The sequence below is a fragment of the Mya arenaria genome, chromosome 11, assembly GCF_026914265.1.
Source record: "Mya arenaria isolate MELC-2E11 chromosome 11, ASM2691426v1".
NCBI lineage: Eukaryota > Metazoa > Mollusca > Bivalvia > Myida > Myidae > Mya > Mya arenaria.
In genome coordinates, this window is record NC_069132.1 from 59,397,358 (window position 1) to 59,415,172 (window position 17,815).

Genomic DNA, 17,815 nt, shown 5'->3' on the forward strand with positions numbered 1-17,815 from the left:
TAAACAAAGCATTTTCATAACTAGACAGCTTATGCATAGATATTTCTTTAAAGAAAGTAAAATGGTAAGAAAGCCACCGTTTCTGTTCCTTATTCGACTAAGAATAAAGCGCAGTTATGTGTATTGTTAATCACCTTAGGCCCCAAGTACGGTGTAAAAAACAACGCAACCTCTTCGTGTTGATAAATGTTGCATAGCTAATCGATAAATAGATGAAGGAGTTATATTTTTAAAACTTTAATATTTATTTCCTTATTTTGTCTTAGATAAGGAAAAAGGAACCAGTTCCGTATTCGAGTTTGAATAATGAAAAAGGATCGAGTTCCATTTTCCTTCTCGTTGATTCCTTTTCAGTCTCTGAGAGCATGTCATAATGGGTGCAGCTAAAAGAAAATACTTCATATGTATTTTTAAGATACTTTTCTCTCTTAAACGGGTGTAAAATAATGAATGAAATAAGCATAATGCAAGGTAGATGAGTAAGGAAGTTCCTTATTCCTTATTCGAAAAAGGAACTTATCTTCCATCTCCCCTGACTACAAACTACATAGGTGTTAGCTTTATATTCATCACTTTCTTCAAACATAAGACGTTTGTGTTATTTTGTTTCTGACATTTATTTTGCGTTTAAATTGACAAATAGATGATCGTGTTTTTGTATCTCAATCCCTGTAGAATAAGTACAGAATTGATTCATTTTTTAAAGCAAGGGAGGTAGCTTTACTTATTCTAAACGGATCATAAGAGAGTTGCTGGTCTTTTATTATAAAAATGTTAGAGTTGACATGAATTTGATATTTGTATATTATTTAATTAAATATCCGTAGGTTATCTATTCGCTTGGTGTTCATTTAAATTAATCGATCGGTTTGTTCATATTTTATAAGTACAGGAATAATGTATTTTTAAAGCAAGGGAGGTCAGGTTTACTTAATTCTAAACTAATTATAACAGAGTTGCTGGTCTTTTATTGCAAAAACGTTTGAGTTGACATGAGTTAAATATTTGTATATTATTTTGATAAAATGTCCGCAGGTTATCTAAGCGCTTGATGTTCTTTTAAATTAATTGATTGATAAGTTGTCATAATAAGATACATATCGACCGATCAATAGACAAAAAGCCGTAACCTTTATTACATGTGTCAGGTTTTTCACAAAGCCACTTGTTGCCAAGGGAATAATTCCTCAAATACTTGCCGACATTCTATTGCCACCATAGTTCAGTTTTTGAAGGCGAAGAAGGCACCTACAATAAATAAAAAAGAGAGATGGCTGAGTAGCAACGAAGTACTACAGAAGATGAAATTGAGCTTTGCTTGACCTATTTTACATAATTTGTGTCATGCATTGCATGATCCATATACGATCAGTATTAAACAGTACAAGAAATTATTTGAAAGTAATTACCTTCCATTTAAGCAGGCGTATATTTCAGACGTGCAGTTGTTGTAAACAGAAAAGAAGAGGCCCAGGAAAAGCGATTAGCCCGAAAGGTCGAGGCTGAATAGAAAAAAAAGCTGCAGCGAAAAGATGCCTAAGCATCGAGATGGGGCCAAAGGAGCGATATAAGGTCAGAGCAGCGAGAGCTGAAATGAGGAAAAACGAGCAAGAAGATAAGGCTACCAGGAATAGGGCGATGGATTAGATGAGGACGATGGATTAGATGAGGGAGGCGTCAGAGAGAATGATATAGATACAGGAGATTGTAGAAGAGCGTATATGGAAGTAATACGGACATATGTGTATGTGTGTGCATATTGAGAAGGGCATCGGAGTGAGAGTGTTGAGGATAAGGATGTGTTTTGGTATGGGCGTGGTACGTGTGTTCGTTGGTTTCTCAACTATTGTTTATGGGTGGAAGAGGTTTCAAGAACTGTCGATAGTCAGTGTCATCAGTGTGTTTTGGTATTTAAGCTTTGTGGTCCTGAAGCGTGAAGAGTAGTGTGGTTTACCCTGTTGTATTTCACTGTGTTTTGATAATAATGTTTTTATACACATGAACAATTTGAAAACCTACTGATTTACCGTATTGTTCTAATGATATTATTAAGATTGATTAATTCCTTTAATGAAATAATGAATGATTACATAAACTAACGAATGAACGCACGAAGGAAGGAACGAACAAACAATAAAATAAACGAATGAATAAATGAAATATTTGTGGTTTTATAGTCAAGAGTTTATAACATAAAAATAACAGCGCACACCCTTCAAGAATTAGTGTTATTTAGCCTTTCCCCCTTCAAGGTCTCTCAGTCAGTTGTATTAGACTAAATTTAAGATATATAAATAAAAAGCAACGCTACCGGAATTTGTAAATTAGAGTGTTGAACTTTCGAAAAAAAAACTCGCCAGCTTAGTGTTGTGACAATCATTATTAATAATTATCATAAGTAAATGTACATGTGTTTTCGCGATGCTAAATTTCTAGTTTAAAGGGGTGACAACGTATATGCGTTTAACTCTTAACTTCATTTAATACCATTTTAATCAGACATCTAATTTCAGTGTGGTATTTAAGGCACTTTAAACGTCCAAATGCACTTTTAACATTGTATAAATGGTTATATGCTTTAACTTATGAAAATACAAGACAATACTAATTTTGATCTGCTTATTATATATGGCAATTCCAAGCCTATATTTATAATTAGTACAATACATGTATGTCTGAATTCAATATGAATTAAACACTGACAATGAAATATCAGTAAATCAAACATGAGCAGATAGTCAGTGGAATACAACACAAATTGCTTTATAAATGTGTCTATGAGGCGAGTACATGTATGCTAATATCACTTTTTGCAGATGCCGTAATGCAGAAGTGATCGATCAAAACTATAACTACTAAATTATGGCACATTAAAAACGTTATGGCACTTTGCTCGAATCCGAAATGGTGCTTCGTTCGAAGCTTTTATCGTGTTCATCTCGATTTCGACATTTGACTTGAAATTGTTATTTTTGCTTTGCTCGAACCCGATATAGTGCTTGCTTCGAAACTTAATCGTGCTCAGCTCGAAACTTTACCCGTAATGACAACTTGCTTGTATCCATAAATGGCTGAGCTTATTATTTTTTTATGGCGCTTCGGTGAGACCCGTTATAATTGATTTGCTCGAACCCTATATGGTGCTTTGGTTAGACCAGTCATGATACTTAGCGCGAACCAGCTATTGTGCAATGTTCTAACCCTTTATTGTGCCTTGCTCGATATCAATTTGGTGCTCCGACCAAATCCGATTTTTTGCATCGATTGAACCCTTTATTCCGATTTGCTTGTACCCGAGATAATGGTTGGATCGGACCCATTATGATGTTTTGATAGATTCGCTCGAATTATTTATGGTGCTTTGCTCGAAAACGTAATGGTTCTTTACTAAAATCCGATATAGTTTTCCGCACGTATGGTTTACGATAAATTTGCTTTGATCGAACCCTTTATGAAGCTTCGGGTATCATTTTAAGCAAAATGTTGCCTTCCGACGTAGCATATATGATGTAATTTATCAAATGCTATACACACATTGGTACCGGTCTTGGAAGAACATTTCTCGTTATTGTGGTTTGCTCGAACTCGCTATGGATTTTTGCCCGAACTCAATATGGTGTTTCGCTCAGACCTGATTAGATGTTCGGCTCGAACCCGATATTGTGCTTCGCTCGAAACCTATATGGTGCTTCTCTTAAACCCATCATAGTGTTTCATATATACTTATGAGATACCTACTCTACTTCACAATGATATGTTACATTCGAGTTGTAAAATCACCCTTCTGAGATACATTTCTGATTATTCTAGATTAAGCGCAAATACCTTAAAAGGGAGGTAATGTGATCTTTCATTTAAAGAAATGATATGATTTAAAATGCTAGAGGAAATACCATTAACGTTTTTCTGAGCACTACCGATCGTTATTGTTTACACCTTTTCCGACTTAACTGTAGCAAAATGGAAACCATTTCTTTGAATATTTAAATAGTATCCTGGTTGTGTAAAACTATGTGGCTATTATGTAACCATGATTTAGCTCCTGTTTGCTTCATTTATTCACCAGTATGCCAAAATACATTTTGCCAAACCGTTTTCATGCACAAACATGATTCTTTCATTGGTAACACAGGAACAATTCACGAATGAGTATTGCTTGACACGCAAACCTTTACCAATTTTGAACATTTGAGGGTAATTTTATGACGCAATTAGGTTCTACACGGTACACTTCCAAATATATACAAACAAATAACGCATTCTCTAAAGCGTTAATGCATGCGGATTTAAATTCATTTTCTTACTTTTATTTAAATATAATGATATACAAATATATAAAATACTACAAAATGCACCAGTTAAGACTGAAATTTGCCAACGTGTTTTGAGTTCAGTACACCCCACAAGACGATTTAGAGCCAATGTGTTTCGGAACTTAGTGGATGGCCGCAGGATTCAATTTGCGCCAAGATATCGCGACACCTCCTGTATTTTTGTTTAAGTCAATGTGATTTAATACTATCTGTTTGTTTTACACACTATTTAAAACGGGCACATGCCTCTAAACAATGAAACGTTTTGCCTCTAGGGTAGTGCCCTAACACGGGAGGAAAATACACACACCTGAAATTGCTGGAGTACGAATATAATAAAATCACGTGCGGAAAACTTATTTGCTCGCAACCTATCAATAAAAAGAGCAAAAAGGATTTATAGCTTGCTTAACACACACAAACATGCACATACTTAATAGTGAAATCGACTTAAGCTATGTTTTATCTGCATAAGGTTGCATCAAATCGTCATTTCTTTACATGTTTGCTCAATCAGCAAATATGTTTGGTATTGAAAGCCTTTCTGGAACATTTACTTTAGTTTGAGAATGCTCAATTCAGTAATGTTTAAAAAGATACTAGATAGCGGATCTCTTGCTTACCTCAACTTACATTATGCACAATTAACAAGAATTCTGATTTGCTGAGTCTGTGTGTGCGATATTTCCACTCAAGATTAAAAGATACAAGGTTTAATTTGCGAATCTTTATAGATTCCCTATTAACAGAATAGTGCTGATGACAAGGTGTTATTGTGCCACCGTTCGAAAATTCCTCTTTTATTTGCATATATTTTGGAAAGGTATGTAAACTGTTTTACCACTCTAAAAAAGCTCAACTAGAGACATTATGAAAATATGGGCGTACATATTTACTTGTTGCACTACTTTACCTAGCGTTTCAGTAATGGAAACGCAATAGAGTGATATGTGCAAAAACTGATCGGAGAAGTATAAAATCTTATATAAATTATAATGACTTCGACATTTGTTCTGCTGAAAATTTGGCATTGTTCGCATTAATGAATAAATGATGCAATAGTTTAGGTGTCCTACATTTATAGTATTTCCTTTTTGTAAACAATTATAGCTCCAGGAACCCAACTCCACTGAGAATATCATTAATTATAGCATTAATTACAGCATTAACTTTTTTCTGAAATCTGTTGATTATCTGTTCTTTCACTGTTCTCGGGAAATATTAGTTCCCTGTCCCAATAGACACGTGTTTTGTTGACACATTGAGTGAAAATAGCAGACGTTTCTGGTTGACCTACTTCAGACATTACATACAAATTGCGTTAAAAGTCAAATGAATCCGTACGAAACCATAACTGATCCATTACGACGTATATAGGTAATCACAAAATATATATTAAACGAATATAAAAGTAATTATATGTAGGCATTTATAAGTTGATACTTTGTTATATCATCAATAACCATTATAACATATACATATCATAGGCATATAATTGATTATTATTATTCAATATTCATTCGCGAGTTTTCTTTGTTCCTATCTAAGTAGCTTATGATATATTGTATATGTTTTTCTTACTTTGTATAATATAAAAATACCTTGATGACTTAGTGCAAGAAATGCAGACAAAACATACATAAATTAATTTTATTCGTACGATACTAAGAAAAATTAATCAATTATTAGTTATACGAAAAACACTCGAATGTACAGGGATAAATCTAGAAGCCAAACAGTACAGGCATAATACTAGGAAACAATGAAGCTTTTTAATAATTATGGTGATTAGCTCGAACCCGCTTGCTGCTTCGCTCGAACCCAATATAAATCCCTTTGCCAAGTATATAATGACACCGAGTCACCTAAAAATCCAATAATTGATATTTCTCCCATGAAGTATGACTTTACGGTTCCTATAGGTTAAAATGGTCAACTTTAGTGCCAATCTTTACTAGACCAGTTGTTCTCGAAAGCATCTTTGACACAATGTATTATTTTGTTAATAAAACAGAATATTTGCTAAATACATTTAAATGAATATCTTTGTTATGTTAAAGCAACATTTTTTGCGCTTATGTTAATATTTAAAGCGTCCGTTTTTTTAAACTAGGTAATTGTGGGAATTGAACATTTGCGTTTATTGACAATAGAACAGGTCAGGGTTAAGTCGTGTACTAATTACCATGTAGTGGTTGGTGTAGTCAAGTTAAACACCGTTTGTTTGACGCATTTCATTAAGCAATCCGCATAAACTTGTATTGTTGCCAAATTAGGTCAGAAGGAAATACAACTCTGGTATGTTCTGAACAAGAATATACTGTTCGTCGAATATGATAGCTATAGATTAAATACTGATCACCGTTTTATTGAATGGTACTTCAGTATTTACTGGAACAGTATTTAAAGTGTGTTTGATATTCCTTTTCTTACAATACTTGCGTAAAAGTATGTGGCAAAAGTTTAAAATTAATTTAGATCGGTTTGCTTCATTCATTTTCAAATATGTCATTTATCTGTTTTATAAACGAACAAGGTTTTTTTAGGTAACATAATTGGTGGCTAAGAAAATTCAACATTTCCCAGTATCATCGTTTGATAAGTAGCATGGTCTGCAAATTGCTCCCAAGCCTTCCGGAAAATCCTCTGGGAATAACTGTAATACACGAATATAAAGGGTAACAGGTTTTTCTGTATAACAACCTGATATTAGGGTTACTAATAAATAATTGACATTTGTTTATACTTTGTTAAAAGTTATATGTTACAATAGGCTGTATAGTGCATATGACAATTGTTCTCTTTCATAAATAATTAGGCATGTTATGAAAGTGAACTTTTCCCAAAAGTAAAGTAAGGCTCCGGCCAAAATGCCATCCACTTAAAGCCTATTTGCACCCAATCAGACTCGGTAAAATTGTCGAAATTACCACACCACATAAGTGACTTTTTAATTAATGCTAATATCATGGCAACAAGATAACCATTCTAAAAACAAATTGTATTTCGAATTTAATTTTCTTGACATAGAAAAGTGATTTTCGTTTGTTTTAAGCACATATTGGACAAGGCAGAACCCTGTTTAAATGTCTGTGGTGATTTCAATGGTAATATATGAGCTTAAGATGCGACACTTTGAGTTGATGTTTGGGGGGTTTAGGCTTAACATCCGATAGGTTAAGATGAAATCACAATGTATAATAGTATGAACAGTATGAATCGATTTAATTTGCATAATTGTATTTTTTAAAAGATGTACATTGTAATTATTTTTAAATATATTTTAAATGTAAAGGTTATCGTTTGATGCTCATGAAAAGATCATTGTTTTTGAAGTACTATTGGCAAAACCCACTAGCTATATGACGCATTGATGACAATTGATAGAACAAATTGACTATGGAATTGAAATCCTTTGCATATGTCAGTTATATTCCATAATGATGTATAATTATGTTCCACGAACATGTCATTTGTAGGTTTTTATATCTTTAAACATAATTTTACACTGTATAGTAAGCATTTGTTTAGACTTATCAATATTAATTAATAGTAAAGGTAACTGTAGCCTAAATGTGTGCATATTAACATATTTGCATACTTAGCCTCATTATGGCATTCTTTGTAAATAATATAATGTATTCATTTTAATTTGTTCAATTGTTTTTATATATGAATGGTTTTGGAATCAAAATTGGAGCTTGCTCTATTTGCTGGTACACTCAACAAATATACATGAAACAGTACTAAGTGAGCTCAACTGACAGTTGTGATATGAACTGGGTTCTTATTTGATAGGAAATCAGGTTCATACTTTAAGAGCACATACTGTTTTAGGGTTTAAACAAAGGGTATAAAACATTAAAAGTTAATAGAAAGCATTGTTTAGATAATTTTGTAATGAAAGCAGTTTACCTTTTTGCCCTTAAAATCTAAACATTGTCAACACATTTTTTCTCATTTAACATTTTGCCACTTTTTTGGGGGGTGGGGGGGAGGGATTATGTTTTTTGTAACAAACAAATAAAAACATATTCTGTATACTTACATAATAGATGTTTTTTTCAGATGTTTGCCATGTTTTTCCATCATATTTAAATGGATTTTTGCCCATTTAATTCCAGTAAATATGTAAGTAGCCCTGATTGTAATATACTTCTGTGAAACATTATTGATTTGTGATCATTTGTATTTATTTTCTGTTTGTAACTTATTCTTCAAATGCGTTTGTGTACTTTATCTCAAGTGCATACTAGCTCTATTTAAGTTAAATAAGAAGAACAACTCCAAACTTCGATATAATATATATAGTTATGCATTATATGTAATGTATACAATATTATTGTATATGATCTTGAATATATATAATACATTGCCAACAATAGCAGAACTGCTTGTTATTTAAAATTGGGTGAAATACTTTCAAGTTTCATTAACTACGATAAACGTTTCCCTTTTACTCCTAGTATGTTTCACTTTTATTTTAAAGTGTCTGGCAATAACACTTCAAGCCCGTAGAGGCAGTGCCTTAGTTATTATTATTACTGTACATCAGATAGTCAACAAATATTTACACATGGTATCAAACATTATTGTAGTTTAATCGATCTGACAATAAGAACATTGTATAATAACAAAAAAAAACGTCCTCGTGCGACCGCGGCGGGAAGGTATACATTCGCCATCTTGGAAAAAAGATCCTTATGTAGAAAGTATTTGCCTTTAAGTTGATATGTAAACTGTATGCATTCAGAAAACGAATAAAAACATGTTTCCAATATCGGTTAGGAAATAAAACGTAGTGCAAGCTAATTACACAGCATGCCTTGATGCGTGCTTTTGGTCATATTTCTTAATCTGCACTGGACACTTACTTAATCAAGAAATGATTATTTTGAATTCTTGTATTTTTTATATTCAGGTTTTGTCTGGTTGGGTTGAGTTCATTACCTATCAAGACTAACAATTATCCCACGTATTGTAGATGGCTCGTACTCAGATCCATCACGCTGGCGGATCCGGATGACAAATTCCTGCAGAATCCTGTCCATGTCATGTGGAGGAATTTCCTCGATTGACCACACGTCTCCCTTCACCACTAAGGGATAAGTTTTATGTGTGACCTTGTCTTGTTCTCAGTGTTTTTTTTGTTGAGTTTCCCTGTATTCAACGCGGCTGAGGTTTACACATGCAAAGCGCTTATTGGGAAGTTAGTGTTCATCAACATACAGTTTCCGTTTCATTGCAGCTTGGACAGGATTGTTCATTGTAGGCGTTTCAACTTCAGGCAAACTTGAATAGGCTGCTGATGCATTAGTGGGGACATGCGTTTCATTCGAGATTTTGCTGGCAATAAAAGGAGGCATGTCTGAACATGTTAGGGAATGATTGGTGCCAGATTGCTGGTGGTATTCATGGCTGTTTTGGACATGGCATCATCAAAAAAATCCTCCTGCGAGTTGAAACAAGCACACAGATTCCGGAAGTCATGGTCGGGCATGCCTTTAATCAGCTCATGTCTGGCTGCAAGCTTTGTGTCACCTGTCAAAAATGCGTGCTCTTTGTACATTAAATATGTACCTAGGGGCTTGGCAATATCTAGGAGTTTTCCCTTTTCTCCTTTACTAGCAATTTGTACTGCATCACCGATCAATCTTTGTTGTTTGACATAATAGATTTAATAAGAATTTTATTGCTGACTTCATTAATGAACGCTACCGGAAGTAAGGGAGTAAACTTGATTTCACATTGCTTTTTATTTGCATTTTATTAATGTTTTACGCTAAAAGAAGCGGAACAAGTTATATTGCCATGAAATATTGTTTCAATTTTTCTTTAAATTGTACTTAGTTTTGAATAAAAAAGCAACATCTTTCAAATAACGTTTCATTTCAATTTTTCACGCGAACATAAAAATAGTTCTCAAAATTTAAAATTTGTTTGATAGTGACGTCCTAATTACAGCGCGTGATTCATCTTACATGGTGGGTGTAAGATGGTTTTTTTTCAGCTCTGGTCACATGACCGGAAACATACGTCCGGTATGCAAGAAAATTTAAGAATATATATGCCAAAAATCTAGCCCAATATCGACCAAAGTCGGCCAATATGAAAATCTCCCGTTTAGATTGGCTACTAACCTCGCCAAATACAGAATTAGAGAAAGGGACCAATTTTATACGCTGTCGAAACTCTCACTAATATGATAAATATGCTGGAAATTATTTTCAAAGGCAGCCATTTTTTTATACGTATTGCCGACTTTTTAGAACATTTCGTGCCTATTGTGGGCGGGGCATCGCGCTGTACACGCTTTAAATTTTACTATATTCAAATATGCTACAAAAACCGTTCTAAGACGTAATGAGTGAGCATTTATGTTTTATTAGTCCGTAAACAGCTACAACTTTTACAGTTATATACAGCTAGATACACGTGTTCTAAAGAGTGTTAGAGAAATCGTGTTCCCATAGCGCACGTGCCTGGAGAGGCCAGCCCGGCGAATGACGGCCGTTTGCCTTACGGGCTATAAGATCGAAATGGAATGCAAGTGTTGATTTCATTTATTCATTGAAAATCATTTTTTGCTAACAGAGTGTTGAAATTTCGCGGCAATGTAGTCATATGTGTCGCCCGTATAACCATAGCACATAAATAATAGTAATTTCGTTCGTAGGTGTGCTGGCGATCGTTGGGCGATGCACGTCATGAATTTCAACATAAGCAGTTTATCTAACAAACCGGTAATAAAACGTAATAATTGAGCAGTTAAATTTCATTTTGCAGTATATAGCTACAACCTTTGCACACAACTAGACTAGGCGTGTACCCCGTTAAATCGTGTGCACATAGCGCACATGTCCGGACGGGACCTCCTGGGAGATCCCGGACATGTGCCATACAGGTTGTAACATTGAAATGAATACGCATGTTCATTAATTAAATGAAAAATCGTTATAACGAACTGGTTGTGGGAAGTTCGGGGCAATTAAGACATGTGATTATCCCGTATAACCGCAGCTCAGGAATAATGTTCATCTCGTTCATGGGTGTGCTGTGGGTTTTCTCGCGATGCACTCTGTGAATTTCAGCATTTAGCAATTTTACTGCAAAAACCGTATTTGGACTAAATGACTGATCACTAAACAAACACTATTCCGTAAACAGCTGCACAACTTTGCATAAAGAGAGATATACGTGTCAACCGTTTTGGAGTACTTACGAACTCTTGTTCACACAGCACACGTGTCCGGGCGGGCCGAGCCGGCTCAGACAATGGTTGCCGTGTCGAAATGGAAATCAACATGCGAAATATTTCGTGTGTTGAATTCGTTAATTTGTTGAAATTTTACAAGTTCCAAGCATGTATGTACCCGGGGGCGAAAGTCGCGCGATTAAATGCGAATGACCACCGTGGTAGTTTAATGTGTCGTGACAATGTATATGAACGCCTGTGCAATTCAAGAGTAGCAAGGAAAAATGTCCACGGCGTTTTTGTGAATGCCACCTGTCGTCAACTATTACAAGGCGTTGCACTTAACACAATTATATGCATTCTGTTCCCAAAAAGTAAATTTGTCGCCTTTATAAAAACTCTGGGCTGTATTTTGCACTGGCACAGAATTACTTTGTGATACAGAAGACGACACTGTTATTGTGGCATTTAGACAAAGGGCTAGAAATTAGGATCACACTGAATCAAATTAATAAAATGGAGGTAATAAATCGCCGAGATGGACGGCCAGGCCAGGTGTGCGGGAGAAAGTAACCCAGCAGCTGATCTAGGCGATTAAAGTACCTTTGGATCGGACTCGGCGATACCTTAACAAACCTACCGCGTTAGCTTGGCAACTTGGTCTGTCGTGGGCTCGAGCAGGGTAGAAAGTCAACACTGGATTACTATGGACAGATCACGTCTAGAGCGTTCCAGCAGTACCTCTATCGTTAACAGGTTACATAGATATGTCCGCAAACGCAATTGAGTACACAAGTCACTCGCAGCCCGTCCCCTCTCTTTCACATGGAATGGGTAGAGATATCTGGGCGATTGAGTTGGATACGTCTCAGTAAGACATGTACGAAACTTCGTTTCCAGCAGAAACTATATCGTTAAGATCGGCTCTATTGAAAATTAAAAATTCTCTCAGAAAATGCCTTTATATTGATCAACACAGAGCCATGTCCTATAACAGCCCCTCGGACAGACGGACAACCTCGTAGACACAGAGACAGGCAACCTCACAGACAGACAGACAACCTCACAGGCAAGTGTGAGGTTAAATAAAGCATTAGTTGATCGGTCAATTGTTGTGTAAATTTTCTGGGTAGTTCGTATCACGTATTCCAACGACAAAGAGTGCAAAATGATTTGAACGGTGTTATAACATAGTATATGTGTTCGAACTCTTTTTTTGTTCTTTTTTGTAAAAAAAACAATCATTTAGCTTCAAAATTAAAAAAAAAAACGTTTGAAAAACAGGATCACCATTTTTCTTATGAACAGTAAGTTGGGTTTTTTAAACTTGTGACACCTTTTAAAATTGGAACTTTTTAGCAGCATTTTTTATTCAAAAGAAACATGATTAGTTTTGTTCAAGAAGAAGTTACTAAATGAGTTCATTAAGATGATATTTTTACTCCTTACTTCGCAGTGAAAATATCAAAGTAACAATTTCACTGTATCTATTCCACTGTTAACACTCCATATTTCATCGAAGAGCATGAGCGACTCATTGTCCAACACAACTCCAAGGAATTTCACAGAAGATTGTAAGTTAGCAAAGGTTTAGACATTAAACACGGTATCGTTGACAGTGATCCACTGTCGTCTTTCGTAATAGTAGTTTAACCACTCCACTGCTTCCACGCCCATAGCTTCGAATTTGTCAGACCAAATGACAAAATCAACTATATCGGATGTCTTTTTTTGAGGTCTTTTGAACGTCTAGCATGATCATTCCTTTATTTACAGCTTGTGTCTTGATATAATCAGTCAAATGTAATAGGCCATTATCAGTGAAGTAGTTTTCTCTAAATCCATTTTGAAATGTTAACACAATATCATGTTTGAAAAGATACGACTCTTGCTGGTAAAACACTGCTCTTTCAAGTATCTTTGACATAATAGTATAGATACAATGCTAACATGTTGATAGTCAGTGACATCTGATTGGTCGTTCTTCGAACAAACGTTTATCTTTAGGCTCAATATACACTTCATTATTCTTTATAAAAAGTTCGCATCTTTTAGAAATATAGCTGTCATATTATCAAGCAAGCCTTTGTTACATTTATGGTTCGGAGATTTTTAAGAAACTGTGCGCAGTTTGAATTTGGCAAAATTAGAGTTTTTTTCTATTTGTTAAAATCCTTTAAATACCAGAATATACACAACTTAGACATAAATGATGTAGGAAGTTTATCAACAAGTGCAAAGGGCTAAAAACTGTGGTAAAAAGGATTTATGTATGTGTTTTATTTTTGTTAGATTATAATAGTTGATTCACGGTACTGAACTGTAACATTTAACTTGACTTGACCACGTTAGTCTATAAATGTTTTGTATATGTTTAACTGTTCTCATTTACTGGCATCACCGCTGTATCAACAATTTTATGTTGAAAGTGAATGACGTCCTGCATTACACGCCACTTCTCCTGAAATATAAAACCAATCTATTATTACATGCTGCTAGAATAATTAACATTATGGCGTTTTCTCAAAATAAATCTTAGAAATTGCTCAAATAAAAATATCAAGGCCAGTGGCGGCCCTACCGGGGGGGGGGGGGCACGGAGGGCCCGTGCCAACACCCCCCTCCCCAGCTGGCCGGCAAGTTAGGCTTTTTCGGCACATCTTTATTATTGAGTTTTGTCACAATTTAATGTTTATACCATTATTTGAGCAAGTAAACTATTGAACCTGATTTTCTTGTTTCAGTATTTATGGTATACTAATTTTAAAGTATAATACTGTGTAGTATAAGACACGAAAAAGTCTCTTGAAAATGACATCGGGGCCCGAACATTCGATAATGATAAATCGGCGCCGCATTTTTCACAGACAGCTGTTTAAAAGTTCACAAATTTGGCTGCAGTTATTCGGATTAGTTTATTGTTTTCAGAACATATCCTATACAAGACGTATAAGTCGTTTAAAACTGTTAAACAGTTTATGCTCGTCATTGCTTTTAATAATGTCATTGTGTGTAAACAAGGTATGTGTGTGCATGACGTACTTTTAAAAAAGTTTAAATTCAAAACGTCGCCGCCTTGAAACTTTCCATTACGGCCTTTATTAACTTCCAGTTCTTGGAATCATGCTAGAGCCTTTGTAAATAAATACAGAATTACATATTTGAAACCCATTCTGGAATGAGTTGTCAAGTTAATTTTACTTTGAACTGTTCAAGGCTATATTTTATAAATAACTTTTGGGAATACACACATAATAAATTCTCGATTTCTTGCACTTGTTTGCAAATGAGAAATTCATGCTGCAGTTGGGAAGGAACAATTCCTTTGGGATGCACTCAAGAGCTATCAGTATTAATACAACCTTTAATTTGTCCATATATTTATCGAATTTCCCCGTGCGATTGCCGTGCCTGTTGAACGCTCTTTGAATGATCCGGAAGGAATGTATTTCAACTGCCGCTGCGTGCAAAGCAACATCTGATTCCTGGAAAGATGTTGCGAACTATTTATATGTTGACATGTAAAATGCTTTTTCACTCAGTTATTGGTATCAATTGATCGCATTTGTGCAGAAGTGAGTTGTTATATAAAACTATAACATTTAAAACAAAACAGGTTATAATAAGAGAGGAAAAGGTAAAACAACAATAACGTTTGGTATATAGCTGAAAGGCAATGCTGGTTAGACTCGTTTTAAAATGAGATCTTGTATTCAGCAAACGATAAAGATCTTGTACTTGAAATCGTAGTAGGACATTGTGCAATATTTTTTTTCAAAATGGAAGTAGACGTCAAGCATATTCTGGATATCTGTAATGCTTTCTTCTATAGTACCTGGGAAACAAATCAACATGAAATAAGCTCCTAGCGATAAATTCAATAGTTTCAATTGAAGATGTGTTCTATCCGTTTCAAAGAATGATATTGTTCCAATATATATTCACTGATATAATATTACATAAAAGTCTGTTTAAACTTTTCAAGGATGTAAAAATGTAAACATTACTTGAAACATTAGATATATTTATCATTTCTTTTAAATGGCATTATTGTTTAAACACAAAACTATACCAATTTCTTTGTTTAGGCGTCAAATATTGTTTTCCAACACAGCACTCTCCATTTGGCTTCCATTTTGGGATAATCGCTCATGGAAAGCCAATAGATTATATCTGTTAATTTTCTCTTTCAATTTAGCGTGTTTCACACCGTTTTTAATGATGGAAACAGTCCCACCACCAGCTGCACCCGATCCTACGAGGGAAGCCCCAATAGTGACAGCAAGACTTAAGCCTCCTGAACATGACGAAAAAACATGTTTTGTTTTTAGGCTACGGCTTAAAGATTTACAATTATTTAATAAACCGTTATATTGCTGACCGATGTATAAGGACTCGAAAGGGGCGAAGCTCGGCAGTATCCTTTTGAGGTTACATGTGTATATATAAATAGAATTACTGCCTTTCAAGATAGCTTCTTCTATCAGTCTTGAAGGAAAACGTAAGTGGGATGGAATTTTCATTTCACAAATAAGAAGCGTGAACAAAGTTTTCGTCATCGCCAAGACGGCCGTTTCCGTACAATGTATTTACATGAGAGCTGAAACTCAAAATATGTTAAAAGTTACCTTTAAACACATAATATAAATAATGTAGGCAAACGTACCGGGGCAAACAAATTTATAAATGTTTCGATGGATTTTAATGTTGTTGATTCTTAAATAATTAAAACGCATTTTTATAATTAAATACTGACGTCATATTTTCATTTACTAGTGTCAACCAACACCATGAAAGATTGAGAGGTTGTGTCTTAAACATGGACAGGAAATTGTTTTAACATTGTCAACCAACACCATGGCTGATTAAGCGATTATAACTAAACATCAGAACGGGGACGGTCAGAACGGCGTCAGGGTTGTTCCCCCTGTACAGCAACACCACGGCATGGAGAGATATTACGAGCATGACGTTGTCTGGCAGAGGTAACGCCATCCAATCAACATACCAGTAACATATCCTGGCTTCATTTGTAACTTAAAATATACATTGGAGGATTCGGAAGTGTTGTCCTCTTCATATATAATGCCTGATTAAAATTCAACATGTAACCTTTTTAATTGTAAATATATCTAGAAATTAATTGTAAAAGTACTTTTGATTGTAATTTAATTTTGTGTTACTCGAATATTTCATCAATATGTCGACTTAAACTACTAAAGTATTCTTAACGTATCGTACTATTATTTTGGATGATAGTGACCCTACCAGTGCGATTCATTGTATATTCCTACGTCCAATTGTCTTTAAAGCGCTATATTGTAGAGTTATAGATGGCTAGTCCCGGTGAATAGAAAACTTTGCGGATAATCGGACTTCATTGACCATTCACTGATCAAATGCTTTCATACACAAATGAAGTGCGATACAAAATTATTCACTCCTTAAAACATAGGCCGGAAGGTCAAAATATTGAAAATCCTTGCTGACATTATCGGAGTTCTTTTGTTGTTCGATTCACATGAAATATAAACCACTTAGTAACATGAGATTATTCCTAACATTAAAAACGCATGTGAACTAATCTCAGGCTGACTTAAAATCCAATATGCAAAATATGTTTATCAGTCGACGTCAGAAGTATTTAACAATCTTGTTATCCCACCAAGCATATACAATATCCTGTAATAAAGTCTCACTGCGACATTTAATATTCGTAGTTTAAGTTAAGTAATTTGATTTAAACGTATTTTAAGGAATCTCTTGAAAACGAAACAATTTCTAAAAATCAACACAATTACAATACTAAGTTGGATAATGTACTTACCTGTAACGGGTGCGGCCATAGCCCCAATCAGTAGTATGCCCCCAGTCGCAACAACTGCACCGCTTACAATTGTTCTCTTAAGAGCTTTACCGCTTTCCTTTTCGTATTCATCAATTTCTTTTTGTGCTTCCCTTTTTAGTTGCGTATGAATCAAACGTTGTAGTTCTTTACTATTGAGCCGACATTTATACTTTCGCATTTCAAATTCTTTTTGTTCTTTGAGGTTCTTGTTTCGTTTTAAAAGTTCTCCATATTGTCCCAGCTCGATCTGCAGCGACCTTTGCTGAATGAAAACACTTTCCATAATTTCGTTGAGTTTTATCTTAGCATCTTTTACGGACTGGAAAGAAGAGGAAACATGCACACAAGAAGGCGTAACTGCATTGGCAATGGCACCATCTGCCCTTGATATCATTTCATATTCATTTGTAACCATTTCATGAATTGACTGAGAATGCCGCAACAAAGTTTCTTGTTGTT

At 34.8% G+C, this 17,815-nt stretch overlaps 1 protein-coding gene across 1 annotated transcript in view; it reads left to right on the forward strand.

Moving 5' to 3' along the window:
* Positions 1–12,024: 12,024 nt before the first annotated feature.
* LOC128208656 (uncharacterized) overlaps positions 12,025–17,815 on the forward strand; it is an 18,852-nt gene continuing 13,061 nt past the window's right edge. The window contains exons 1-2 of the mRNA XM_052912205.1: positions 12,025–12,030; positions 12,506–12,583. Of these exons, the coding sequence (XP_052768165.1) occupies positions 12,025–12,030; positions 12,506–12,583 (84 nt within the window). The remainder of the gene's footprint in view (positions 12,031–12,505; positions 12,584–17,815) is intronic.